This window comes from Cryptomeria japonica, chromosome 8 (assembly GCF_030272615.1).
Source record: "Cryptomeria japonica chromosome 8, Sugi_1.0, whole genome shotgun sequence".
NCBI classification, from domain to species: Eukaryota; Viridiplantae; Streptophyta; class Pinopsida; order Cupressales; family Cupressaceae; genus Cryptomeria; species Cryptomeria japonica.
In genome coordinates, this window is record NC_081412.1 from 553,474,994 (window position 1) to 553,489,963 (window position 14,970).

General features: G+C 32.9%; 1 protein-coding gene across 2 annotated transcripts; it reads right to left on the reverse strand.

Moving 5' to 3' along the window:
* Positions 1-848: 848 nt before the first annotated feature.
* Positions 849-3,827, reverse strand: LOC131067102 (pto-interacting protein 1). 2 transcript variants are annotated; one of them, XM_059210813.1, is made up of 4 exons: positions 3,560-3,827; positions 2,546-2,621; positions 2,398-2,451; positions 849-2,259 (listed from the first exon to the last, which is right to left on the reverse strand). In XM_059210813.1, exons 2-4 carry the CDS (start codon positions 2,607-2,609, stop codon positions 1,040-1,042), a joined length of 1,338 nt encoding a protein of 445 aa, XP_059066796.1. In that variant the 5' UTR covers positions 2,610-2,621; positions 3,560-3,827; the 3' UTR covers positions 849-1,039. The 2 variants fall into 2 exon arrangements, with proteins under 2 accessions (XP_059066796.1, XP_057858018.2); XM_058002035.2 differs by having other exon boundaries at positions 850-2,268.
* Positions 3,828-14,970: the final 11,143 nt, after the last annotated feature.

The following is a 14,970-nucleotide window of genomic DNA, read 5'->3' on the forward strand; positions in this document are numbered from 1 at the left end:
CTTCTACAGAGGATGTACGAACGAACCAGTGAGTGATAGGTGGCAATCAATTCTTCATAAGGACATCTAAAGCAGAATTTTATGTTGTGACTTCCATAGTTGGCTTCTAATGGGAAGTTGGTATTTTAAATAAAAGTGGATTTCTAATAGTGAATCTTGGTCTTCCATAAGTGATTTCTAGTGTGTTTTCTCACAAATAACCTATATTGGTTTTATGTCAATGCTTATATGAACAAGATATTTATAATCAATAAGATTTTTATTTTTTTAAGTAAAAGGTTTATTAATTCTAATAATTTAATTAAATCTATCATATATTTGTCTCTATTGTACTAGAGTAACCTATAATATTAAGTTTTGAGTGATATTTTATAAGTGTTAAAACAAAATTTCTAAGTTATTGGAAGATTTTGATGAATTTAAAAAAATTATTTTCCCTAAATATTTTCTTGGGACATTACATAGTCGCCAAGGTGGTGATCCAAGTCAATGAGAAATAGTATGTGGAACAACTTCGTGGTCAAATCCAACAATTGTATCAGCAAAGCTCATGTTAGATAAAGTAGGTTGTATATTGCTAGGTAATTATGAAAAACGTGTGAAATCAAGCTTGATCTAATTAAGGTTCTGGTAGTCTCAGAATTAGACATTTTTTATATTTCAAAATATATATACTAGATCTTGTAGCTCATGTAAGGCGTCACAAAACACTATATAGAATGCTAAAAATGAATTTTGTACATTGAATTAGATTTTTTTAAGTGTTTCGATTAAAGAAGGCTTATAGATGTAAGTGGTGGATTCATCCAAACGTAGGTAGCGAAATTTGATTTAACAAAAGAAGCATTTGGCAATGGACTCAACATTGCAACCTCCATTTTGACAACATTCATTCATACAAACTGCCATCATCACATACCTGTAATTTTAAACTACTTTTGTTGATATTAATTTGACTGAAATCGAATTTACAATTATACAGGCTTTTTTAATAATCAGGAACCCATAGTTATTCTCCAACCCTCTAAGTGTATTGATTTCATCTAGACATTATCAATGCAACTTCTTCTTCTCTCTGTTCAAGACTAATATTGTTATGGTTGCTACTCATTATCAAAGTGAGTTCTGCTAGCAGAAGATTCATATCAGGTCGCTTTGTCTTATCAGGGTGAGCACACCTGAGGGCTATGTTTGCAACAGTGAGGGCTTCTTCTACGGCAAAAATGTCCCATCCATCCTGTTTAATTCTAGCATCTACAGCTTCTTCAAAACGATTGTTCTCTACCATGTGCCTTACATATCCTGGAATGTGAAACTGACTGGAGCCTCGTGCTTCATCAACATGTCTCTGCCCTGTTATTATCTCTAACACAACAATTCCAAAGCTGTAAATATCATTTTTATAAGAGAGTTTGTTAATCAAACAATACTCTGGAGCCCAATAGCCTTTGGTGCCTATTATTTTATCAGTTGACCGGTGTGTACCTTCCCAATCTACGTGCCTGGAAAACCCAAAATCAACAAGTTTTGTCTCATTATCAGTGGCATCCACCATGATATTCTGAGGCTTGATATCAACATGAATGATTTTATTGGAATGTAAGAATTCAATTCCCCTGGCTATACCCATTATCATACTGAACCTCTGCACCCAACTGTAGCTAAATCCTATACAATTTCCTCTCAGGTAATCATCTAGAGAACATCCATCTATATACAAGTAGGCCAAATAGGATATATTTTCTTCTACACACCAAGCATAGAGCTTGATTATGTTTATGTGCTCCATTCCCTGCAGAAGTTCAACTTCATTCTCCACCCAAATTATAGTGTCAGGGGATCTATGTTCGATTTCCTTTATAGCCAAATCTTTGCCTTGAAAGACCCCCCTATAAACTCGTGCAAAGCTTCCTTCCCCAACTTTGTGAGACTCATTGCAATAGCTCTTGATATCAACTATCTGATCAACTGTGAGGTTTGTATAAATTTGTTTAGGCACCAGTTCCTGTTTGGAGGAGAGATCTTCATGCATCTCTGAAATTCTTCCTCTCCCTCCAATCCCATTTGTTTGAGTTGTTATAATAGGAACCATTTGCAGGTTGCATGATAAACCAGGATGAACACCAGCTTTCTCCACTGCGTTTGTTTCTTCATCTTTTGGCTCACGTTTGTATGTGAACCTGTCTATGAACTTGTACATGAAGATGTTCACGATCTTGTACAAGATGTAGCATTTGCATAATATCACAACTGCAGCAACTGCAGCAACTGCAATAGAGAAATATAAGATAATAAAAAATAACACTATTGCCAAATGCTTCTATAGCTAACATGGCAATTATTTTCCAGAAAAGCAAAACGGTAGAAAAATAATTTTGGAAAGTTATGATTACTTACTAATTCCGAGAGTAATTGCTGTAACTTTGAAATAGTTATTAAACAATTGCATACCTATTATGATAAAGAACGTATGTCATTAGTCTCCATGGAATAGAAAAAATAAACACTTGTTTTTCTATTTTTCTAAGAACTTTTAATATTTTACCATCGTCGGGAGGAGCCGATTGATGCCATGTAGAACCATCCTGAACCCACGGGAAGTTTGACATAGGCCTTTCTACCTGCAAAATTAAAATTGTCTTACAATGTTTCAAAAAAATTATTATATATAATTATTTGCTTAAACTGGTTTGAATACTATATGTAATAAGAATTTTCATCTTTCTTATTGTCCCAGAAATTTGCAATCAATGTCAGAGTTTTGGATTTGTAATATATTGACTTAAATAATTTTTTTATACTCTTGAAAACTATGTTTACCTATTCCATTGTGAAAGAATTCTATTTCATAATGATTTGAGTTCCGCATTGATCTGGCTAGATATGTATACATTGACTTCAGTTTTCTTGGTTCTTTTAAGAACATTGTCTTCCACTATTGAATTATATTAATTTTTAAAAAATAGTTTAAATCTTTTTATTTGAAAATTAATATAAACTTAATTAATATATAAATATGTTTGTGTTTATTGTTAGTTTTTTTTCAATGTTTATTTATATTTGTTTATTTTTATAAATTTTTAATATATTTTTTTCAGATAAAAGATTCAGATTTATAATGTCAGATTCATTTGAATACAGCCTCATTCTTTATGATGTTCAGAGTCTTGCACTCAAAAAGATTTGATTTTCCATGAACTTATCCTGGACTTATCCTGGATTTTACAGCCGTTGGGAAGCTTTATATGCTAGATTTGGTTAGGAAATGTAAACTGTTTAATCTTACACTAATACTTTAGAATAATCTTACACCAATGTTTTTAGGGTAAACCCAATAATCCAATTATATGAAGCTATACAAAGCAACTAAAAGAAGTACAATCTCCTAATCCAATCACCATAGTTTTGGATGTTGCAATCGCTATGTAAACAGAGAAAAGCTAAATTACAGATCATTTAAATTGGGTGAATTGATGCGTTCCCAAAGATGAAGTAAGAGAAGAATAAAAGAAAAATCAATTTAATGTTGTGCAAGGATTGAATCGTCTGATTTGCATACCTTAAATATAAGATCTGATATCCTAACAGAGTGGGCGAGCCTTAGTTTCAAGTGGGTGCTTCAGATCAAAAAGAGCTATATTTGTAATCATAATCAGCTTTTTGACATTTCATACGGCATAAATGAGATCCGCAGACATATTGAAATCTTCTTTTACACAGCTCAACTGTAATGGAAAACAAACCAACAGTTTCACAATAGCTGAAGCCTGAATATTCCTCTGAGTGTTTTCTCCTGCTGTTTGTCAAGGGCAGCAGAGTATTTACCTATTTGTTGAAGAAACTGTCTAGCACTTTCGCTTAAACGTGATCAACACGCAGTTGACAATAATCTGTATAACTATTTGTCTTTACTTCCTGAAAAAACAGAGAGCTACACGGAAGTAAGACATTCAATTAAATATTGTAAGTCAAAGAAGAAGCTTTTAATAGCGGTGATGACTTTTAGGACACGTTTTTCGTTGATTTTTGTCCTATTTGTTAACTATTTAAATTATCTGGTATCCGGCAAACACGTGGCAGATCTGTTTTTGTTGGCAAAATGCTACATGTGGCATTTTTGACGTGGCATGGAATATATGATGGGATTTGTTTAAAGCGAAAAATTGAAAAGGTTGTATGATGTTGTCGGCCGTTTTAATTGAGACCACTGTAAACTGACAAGTCTGAACACATTATTGATTATCGTCAGTCCTTTCTCGCCAAGTATTGACTTTGCATGGCGGACTCCAAATTTTGGTTAAATCTGATTAAGGTTGTGGGTATCGATTTACTCTGAGCAAACAGTTTTTGTTGCATTTTGAAAGTTGAATTCATTCTGCAAAACAAACAGGTAATAATCGGTTGGGTCAAGATATTTTTGTGCGAAACAGGGAAATTGATTGATGGATACAGGCAGGTTCATTGTTTGTTTTCTATTTCAAATAAAGTTTCAGGTTTATGCATTTATCTTACTCAGAAAGAATACAAGTTTGCTTATATGTTCGTTTTTGCTCATGTATGAGAATCTGGAGCGTATGAAAGAAGGAAGAAACTTCCTACGGCCAGACAGAGTCTTGTGTTTCAGGTATGAGGTTCTTTGGGCAGAATCTTAAACTTCACAGGTATGAAGGTTTATGTTCTTGTTCACTTCTAAAGAGGGTTTCGAATCCGAAATATGGCTATGCAGTGAATAAATCTTTTGGGGTTTTAAACCCAGGGTACTATATAAAGTTTTTGTTGTTTCAAAACAAAAGGAAAGGTGTAAATGTTTTCAGTCAGTTGCAAAGCATAATGCCGTTATGGAAACTGTCTTCGAATATCTCTCAAACGAAGCTTAATGATTATCAGTTTTGCCTAAAACAGATTCGTAATCTGAAACTGATCTTTTGAAGTTTTTTAAGAGGAAGTTTGTTGAACAGATTCTAACTGGTTCAGTTAGAAATATGTAACTGTTTTGTTTCGAAGTTCATATATAACACTTGTAATCTTTAGATGCATGTACGTATGTGTGTAAAAACATATATATATATATATATATATATATATATATATATATGTATCTGAAGATTAGTGGGTCTGAGAGTTTTTGATCATAAACTTGTATACATGTACGAGTGATATATGCACATTTGTATATGTATATGAGTTGTGTTAAATTTCTGAGCAGTAGTGACTGTCGATTGTAAAGGATTGGAATGAATGAAAGATATAGGTTCATGGAGTGGTTTTTCTCCCTATGACAAAATCATGAGATTTTGGAGGGTTTTCCACTCGGCACAAATTTGGTGTTTCTTCATGTTTGTGAGTTTCATTTCTTTATGCTTATGATGAATGCTTACACTTCTCCTGCATAAATTGTAAATATTCTGTTTTATATTGCTTAGTGCAAAAATTTGAAGGAGTTTTCAATTAGAACAGTACGGTTCTGATTCACCCCCCCCTCTCAGAACCGTGACACTTCCAACAAGTGGTATCAGAGCGTAGGATTCCTTTTAGGAATTGATCTCTGGTTATTGGAAGTTATGGCACATTCTGAAGGAGCTTTCCTTAATAGGGCACCTTTGTTTGATGGAAATGATTATGTTTTCTGGAAAGTTAAAATGGAAGCATTTATACATTCTCTAGATGTAAGGATGTGGGATGTAGTAACAACAAAATACAATGTTCCAGCGTCAGTTCCTACTGATGCAAATGAGAAACTAAAATTTGAATTAGATAAGAAGGCTAGATATGCTCTTCTTTGTGGTCTTGCTAGAGATGTCTTTGCCAAAGTCATTTATTGTAAATCTGCAAATGATATATGGGTAAAACTTGAAACTATCTATCAAGGAGATGACAAGGTTAAAGAATCTAAACTGATTACTCTTAAAACTCAGTTTGACAATCTGAAAATGAGTGAGGATGAAACCATTGCTGCATATTTTTTAAGAATTGAGGAAGTTGTGAATGCCAGGAAGGGTCTAGGTGAAGACATAGAAGAACATGATGTTGTTTCAAAGGTTATTAGGTCAGTCCTACCTAAATTTGAAACAAAAATTTCTACATTAGAAGAAAAGAAAAGCTTTTCAAAAATGACCTTACATCAACTTCAAGGAACTCTAACTGCATATGAAATGAGAATTAGCAATCAAGCTAGTTCTTCATCAAAAGAATCAGCCTTTAAGGTTGAAAAGAATGATGAGAGTGATTCAGATCTAACTGATGCTTTAGAAGCATTATTGGTTAAAAGAATGGCAAAGAAATATAAAAGCAAACCTAAATGCTTCAGTTGTGGTCAATTAGGACATTTTGCTGCTAGATGTCCAAATATTGAACTTGATGAGTGTGATGAGAAATTTGAGAAGTTATCTAGGAAGAAGCCTTGGAATCAGAATAAAAGGTTTAAGGATTTCAAAAAGAAAAGTCTTTTTTCAAAAGAGGATCCAAATGAAGAATCCAGTGATGCAGATGAAGAAGGGGAAACATTATTTATGGCTGAAATAGTACATACTCCTAAATTTGAATCAAATGAGCCTGAATCCTCATCTGATTTAGAAATAGAAGTAGATCTTGAAGAAGAACTTCTAAAATCCCTGCAATAAATTAAAAAGTTAAAAAAATCAGTTGCAAATCATGAGACTGAAAATCAAAAACTTCAAGATGAATTAATAAAAGCAAATTCAATTATAGAAAGTCAAAATTCTTACTTGAAGAAAAGGATAAAAAACTGAATATCTTGCAATGTTCTTCTGAAGAATCTACTAATCAGAAAAAGTTGTTTTTCAATGGATATTGTTTCAACTGCAATGTTTTTGGGCACAAAGCAATCTTTTGTAAAAATAGCACTGGTCAAGGCAAAAGAAAAGTTATTAGGTGCTTCAAATGTTTTTACTATGGTCACTATGCAAATCAGTGTAAATTAAATCTGAGACCTAAACAGATATGGAAACAAGTAAAGACAAATGAAAAGTCCTTAATTGTTGAAACAGTCTTATTTGCTCAAAATTCTGCAACATGGGTGTTGGATAGTGGCTGTTCTCATCATATGACTGGGTGCAAGAACAAATTCAAAACCTTAGAAAACTTTGATGGAGGTTTTGTACGTTTTGGTGATAACTCAGGAGCTTATATAACAGGAAAAGGCTCAATAATCTTAAATAATGATACACCAATACATGATGTGTACTTTGTTGAAGGGTTGAAACATAATCTTTTAAGTGTCAGTCAGATATGTGATAATGGATATTTTGTCTCTTTCAATGCAAAAGAATGTCATATTAAAAATGGGAAAGATAGAGTCATTGCCAGTGGGTTAAGAACAAATGGTAATTTGTATAATCTGATAGATTCAACTATTCAAGAAACATCATTGGTCAATACCTGCTTTATGAGTCAAGTGGAAGAAAATTGGCTATGGCACAAAAGACTGGGACATTTGAACTTTGATAATCTTGCTAGAATCAGCAAGAACAAAAAGGTCAGGGGACTACCACAAATAACTAAACCTGCATCTGTTTGTGAAAAGTGTATAAAAGGTAAACAAACAAGAGTCTCTTTTAAAACAAAAGAATATCTGACAAATAGACCACTTGAACTAGTACATACTGATTTATGTGGTCCAACCAAAACAGCCTCTTTAAATGATGAAAAATATTTCATGCTGTTTATAGATGATTATTCAAGAATGGTTTGGGTAACATTTTTGAAACATAAATCAGAAGCCTTTGAACGTTTCAAAATTTTCAGGAAGATGGTGGAAAGAGAAACTGATTTAAAACTGAAATACTTAAGATCAGATAGAGGAGGAGAGTTTACTTCTCAAGAATTTATTGAGTATTGTGAAAGACGAGGTATAAAAAGACAATACTCTACTGCTAGGACACCACAACAAAATGGGGTTGTAGAGAGAAAAAATAGAACTGTCAAGGAAATGGCCAGGACTATGTTAAATGAAGCAAAGCTGCCTGACAAGTTCTGGAAAGAAGCTGTTCATACAGCTGTCTATATTTTAAATAGAGCTCAAATCAGAATTAGGACAGCTTATACACCATATGAATTATGGTACGGGAAAACAACAAATGTTAAGAACTTTAAAATATTTGGTTGCAAATGTTTTATCAGAAAGAATGATGATTCTCTAGAAAACTTTAACTCAAGATCTGATGAAGGGATTTTTCTTGGGTACTCTACACATAGCAAAGCATATAAATGCTATAATAAAAGGCTGAACAAAATTGTAGAAGCCATAAATGTTATGTTTGATGAAACATTTGTATGCTGTAATGACAAGGAAGAATATGAAAGTTTATCTTTTCAAGAATCAGAAAGTTTTCATAATGAAAATCGTGAACAAGATAAAGTTGAAACTGATGATGAAGATGAACTTGCAGGAAAAATAGAATCAGAAAATTGTTCCAATTCTAAAATCACTAGTGATGGATCAAAGATAAAAACATCTTCTAGAATAATAGCTAAGAGACATCCTGAGTCTCAAGTTATTGGTGATATTGATAAAGGAATTTTGACTAGAAGAAAAGCCAAAATAGGAGAACAAGTAAATATTGCTGAACAATTTTGTTTGATAGCAGATTTTGAACCAAAGAATGTAACAGAAGCTCTATCAAATCCTAGTTGGCAAAATGCTATGCTAGATGAAATAAATCAGATAGAGAAAAACAAGACTTGGGAACTTGTTCCCAGACCTGATGGTAAAAATATTATTGGTGGAAAATGGATATTCCGCAATAAACTAAATGAGGAAGGTGTAGTGATCAGAAACAAAGCCAGATTTGTTTGCAAAGGATACATATGCACAACAAGAAGGAGTTGACTTTGGTGAAACCTTTGCACCAGTTGCAAGGATGGAGTCAATCAGAATCTTTCTTGCATATGCCACTCATAAAAATTTCACTGTTTACCAAATGGATGTCAAAACTGCTTTCCTAAATGGATATCTTGAGGAGGAAGTTTATATGGAACAGCCAGAAGGTTTCAAATCTTCTGACAAGCCTGATTATGTTCTTCGTCTCAAAAAGGCCTTATATGGTTTAAAACAAGCTCCTCGAGCTTGGTATTCCAGATTAGATAAACATCTAATTGCAAATGGATTCATTAAAGGAAATGTGGACAACACTTTGTATACAAAAATGGACAATGAAAATTTATTGGCTGTTGAAATATATGTTGATGATATTATTTTTGGTTCTACTAATGATCATTTAGCACAAACTTTTTCAGGAATCATGGAGTCAGAATTTGAAATGTCTATGTTAGGACTTTTGACATTTTTCTTGGGAATTCAAGTCTCTCAGCTTGAACATGGTTTGTTTATCTCTCAACTGAAATATGCTAAGGAAATGCTTAAAAGGTTTCAAATGGATACTTGTAATCCAGTTGGTACACCAATGGAAACTGGATGTAAGTTGATGAAAATTGATGAATCTCCTCTTGTTGATCAAAGAGAGTATCGATCTATGATAGGAAGTCTTTTATATCTTATTGCTTCTAGACTAGATATCATGTACTCTGTATGTCAAGTTGCTAGATATCAAGCAGCTCCTCGTCAATCTCATCTCAATGCTGTTCATCGTATCTTTAAATATTTACAAGGTACTTTGGATTATGGTTTGTGGTATCCAAAAAATGATGATTTTGCTCTCATTGGTTATACAGATGCTAATTGGGGTGGATGTAAAGATGATCAACGAAGTACTAGTGGTGCTGCATTTTTCTTAGGTGATCGGTTAGTTGCTTGGCACAGTAAAAAACAAGATTGTGTCACTCTTTCTACTGCTGAGTCTGAAGTTATTGCTGCAACGGCATGTTGTACTCAGTTAATTTGGATGTCTTATCAGCTTTCAGATTTGGGTATTCATGTTCAAAAACCTCTAAAAATCCTTTGTGACAATACCAGTGCTATTCAGATTTCTAAAAATCCTGTTATGCATTCTAGAACTAAGCATGTTGCCATCAAATTGCAATTTATTCGCGAACATGTGTCATCAAATGAGGTCATTCTTATTCATGTACCTTCTAAATTACAAGTTGCTGATATTTTTACCAAAGCTCTTCCTCGAGAATTGTTTGAACAGTTCAGAATTCGCTTGGGAGTCTTCTCCCAATCCATGCTGGGATAAGTTTTAAAGCAGATGGTTAGATTTTTGATGCATAAATTTTGGGGGAGTAAGTTCAGTAGTTTTGTTTTTTGTTTTGGCAGTTTGATCATCACAGGTTCATTGGGGGAGTAAAGTTCAGTAGTTTTGTTTTGGCAGTTTGATCATCACAGGTTCATACAGGTTCATTTGGCACAGGTTCATACAGGTTCAGTTTTCATTTGATCTTTTGGCACAACAGTTTTGGTTTGTTCAGGTTTGGTTCTTGTATTTGGATGCACTTGGTTCATAGATTAATCATGTTTTCATGGTAAATCTGTTTGGCATTTCAGTTCATTATCTTGTTTATAATCAACATGGTGTTTCAGTTCATTTTATGAAATGGTGAAAATTTTTGCATCAAAAATGGGGGAGATTGTTAACTATTTAAATTATCTGGTATCCGGCAAACACGTGGCAGATCTGTTTTTGTTGGCAAAATGCTACATGTGGCATTTTTGATGTGGCATGGAATATATGATGGGATTTGTTTAAAGCGAAAAATTGAAAAGGTTGTATGATGTTGTCGGCCGTTTTAATTGAGACCACTGTAAACTGACAAGTCTGAACACATTATTGATTATCGTCAGTCCTTTCTCGCCAAGTATTGACTTTGCATGGCGGACTCCAAATTTTGGTTAAATCTAATTAAGGTTGTGGGTATCGATTTACTCTGAGCAAACAGTTTTTGTTGCATTTTGAAAGTTGAATTCATTCTGCAAAACAAACAGGTAATAATCGGTTGGGTCAAGATATTTTTGTGCGAAATAGGGAAATTGATTGATGGATACAGGCAGGTTCATTGTTTGTTTTCTATTTCAAATAAAGTTTCAGGTTTATGCATTTATCTTACTCAGAAAGAATACAAGTTTGCTTATATGTTCATTTTTGCTCATGTATGAGAATCTAGAGTGTATGAAAGAAGGAAGAAACTTCCTACGGCCAGACAGAGTCTTGTGTTTCAGGTATGAGGTTCTTTGGGCAGAATCTTAAACTTCACAGGTATGAAGGTTTATGTTCTTGTTCACTTCTAAAGAGGGTTTCGAATCCGAAATATGGCTATGCAGTGAATAAATCTTTTGGGGTTTTAAACCCAGGGTACTATATAAAGTTTTTGTTGTTTCAAAACAAAAGGAAAGGTGTAAATGTTTTCAGTCAGTTGCAAAGCATAATGCCGTTATGGAAACTGTCTTCGAATATCTCTCAAACGAAGCTTAATGATTATCAGTTTTGCCTAAAATAGATTCGTAATCTGTTTCTGATCTTTTGAAGTTTTTTAAGAGGAAGTTTGTTGAACAGATTCTAACTGGTTCAGTTAGAAATATGTAACTGTTTTGTTTCGAAGTTCATATATAACACTTGTAATCTTTAGATGCATGTATGTATGTGTGTAAAAACATATATATATATAATCTTTAGATGCATGTATGTATGTGTGTAAAAACATATATATATATATATATATATATATATATATATATATATATCTGAAGATTAGTGGGTCTGAGAGTTTTTGATCATAAACTTGTATACATGTACGAGTGATATATGCACATTTGTATATGTATATGAGTTGTGTTAAATTTCTGAGCAGTAGTGACTGCCGATTGTAAAGGATTGGAATGAATGAAAGATACAGGTTCATGGAGTGGTTTTTCTCCCTATGACAAAATCATGAGATTTTGGAGGGTTTTCCACTCGGCACAAATTTGGTGTTTCTTCATGTTTGTGAGTTTCATTTCTTTATGCTTATGATGAATGCTTACACTTCTCCTGCATAAATTGTAAATATTCTGTTTTATATTGCTTAGTGCAAAAATTTGAAGGAGTTTTCAATTAGAACAGTACGGTTCTGATTCACCCCCCCCTCTCAGAACCGTGACACTTCCAACACTATTTCATCCCACTTACATTATTTCAGAAGCAGCCAGGAAGTTCAGAGGAAGACTGGACTCTTACACTTACCGCGGTTTCTCAACAAATTGATGTTTTGCTTGGACTGCGCTTGAGAAACAGCCAGGAAAATCAGAGGATGATTCGCATATTGTGAAGACACAAGTTTGTTTATCGTTGTGCACTTGAGCTCTTTAAAAATAAGTTTTCATTATGTTGCAATGTTAAGATAATATAGCTTTCCACTTCAAACAAAATATTGTTCATTCTGCTGGACTGTCAGATCTGATACTTCAAGGTGTGAAAATTTAGACTTTCTTTTCATTTTTTGGGCATCATTTTTAAGTTTGTAAACGATTTATAATCTAGTTTTTCTTTGTTTAATAAATTTTTATTTCTTTTGTTAAATTTTTTTTTATGTAATAATAGATATCACTATTAAATGAACTTAGATTTTACTGTTTTTGATTAAGGTAAATAAGATCAATTTTGTGAGACTCATGGCACTACTTGATATACTGTTTCTGTTTTACAAAGAGAAAGATATAGTATGAAGCACAATGAAACATCAAGAAACAGTATAAAGATAGCAAAAGCAAAACTTAAAACATTAGCAAGATAGCATAACCAAACCCAAATAAAGGCCATTTAAAAAAGTGTTCTAAAGCAACTTGTTTTCTCAAAATTCTAGGATATAATTGGAGAATTTTCATAATTAATCTTTCTGTACTCAAATTTCATATTTGAAAGATAAAAGGAAATCTAGATAGGGAGCACTTCATTTTTTTTAATTATATTTTACTATTTTTTATTACTTTAGCAGTGAAAGGGCCTAGAACCCAAAAAAAAGAGAACAAAGAAAGAGCCTCAGGCCAGACAAACATCACAAAACAAAAAAGAAGCTAGCTTTCAGAAGTAATAAAAAACAAACATACTAATGTAGCTGTCCATGATCGTCTTACCATACTGTGTTCTATCAAACCTAAATATACTAGCATATAACTAAGAATAGTTCAATTATTAAAAATGCATTTTTTTGATCAATGAATTTTGATATTTAAATTATTAAATATGTAATTTTTTTGATAAATGAATTTTGATATTTAAATTATACAATTAAAATTTTTATATATTAAGAATTTAAAGATATTTTAAGAAAAAAAAAATTAAAAATAAATTCATCAAACTTTTTTATGAATATGCTTATTCATAAGATGGTTAAATGGACATTTCTGAAACAGCAAAAACTGATCAATGCAGTGTGAAGAAATTTGGAAAATGATTATTGATCAGTGTGAAGAAGTTTGGAAAATGATTATTATTATTACAGATCAATAGTCAAACAAATTTAGATGATAAATAATTTAATGATATTTTATCTATCTGAAAAAGTTAAAAATAAATTTTTCAAATTCACGACCAACATAAATTTTATCAAATTCATGATCAACATGTTTATTATTGAAAGGATAAATGGACATTTCTAAATCAGCAGACAGAGTGAAGAAAGAGGAAAAATGATTATTGTTATTGAAGATTAATAATCAAATTTAAATAATTAATTTTACAATATACTTGAAGATACTTATTGTTTTGAAAACATTGTTACAGTTTATTTTTACAGGTAAAAGCGTCAATTACAACCTTCAAGCGGGATTATCAACTGGCTCCTTATCCCGCGGGTAAAATCTGATCGTTCTTAGGAAAATATAAAAATCCTATATTTTTTCTTTATTCCATATATTTATTGTCTAATTACATTTGCATACTTTTTATCAGACTAATTCACCGAAATTTTTAATGATTCTGAAAAATCACCTGTAAAATCAAGGATAATAGTTTTTCTTTCATAACTGGTATGTAATCGCAACTTTCCAAATTTACTTTTCCTCATCAAAACTACCGTAATTGTAATTGCTGAAGCAAATGGATGCCCTGTGAACTATAGAAGCATTTGACAATAATTTTATTTTCCTCTGTTGCAGTTGCGCTATTGTGCTGCTGCAGTTGTTGCAACAACTTCATCAGCTGTAAATGTGGAGGGGCAATCTGATGTTCAACATAATCAGCTTCATTCAATTTTATCCTCCAACCTGCAAACGGCGCCTATTAGAGCAACTACTTCTAGCACAATTGGGGTTGTAGGAAGAGGAAGAATTGTAGACTTGGATGCAGGTGTCTCCTCCAACCAAGAACTGGTGCCTACGCATATTTATGCAAACCTCACACTTGATCAGATAGCTTATATCAAAAGTTGTTGCCATGAGTCTCACCAAGTTGGGGAAGGAAGCTTTGCACGGGTTTATAGGGGGATCTTCCAAGGTAAAGATTTGGCTATAAAGAAAATAGAACACAGATACCCTGATATCAAAACATGGGTTGAGAATGAAGTTGAACTTCTGCAGGGAAAGGAGCACATAAACATAAACAAGCTGTATGGTTGGTGTATAGAAGCAAATATATCCTACTTGGCCTACATGTATATAGATGGATGTTCTCTGGATGACTACTTGAGAGGAAATTGTAGAGGGTTTTCCTATAGCTGGAAGCAGAGCTTTAAAATGATAATGGGTATAGCCAAGGGAATTGAATTCTTACACTTGAATAAAATCATTCATGTTGATATCAAGCCTCAGAATATTATGGTGGATGCTAATGATAATGAGGCAAAGATTGTTGATTTTGGGCTTTCCAAGTATGTAGATTGGGAAGGCACACACAGGTCAACTGGTATGGTAGTTGGTACTAGAGGCTATTGGGCTCCAGAAAATTGCTGGAATAACAAAATCTCTTATAAAAGTGATGTTTACAGTTTTGGAATTGTTTTGTTAGAGATGATAACAGGGCAGAGGCATGTTGATGAAGCACGAGGCTCCAGTCAGTTCCATATTCCAGGATATGTAAGGCA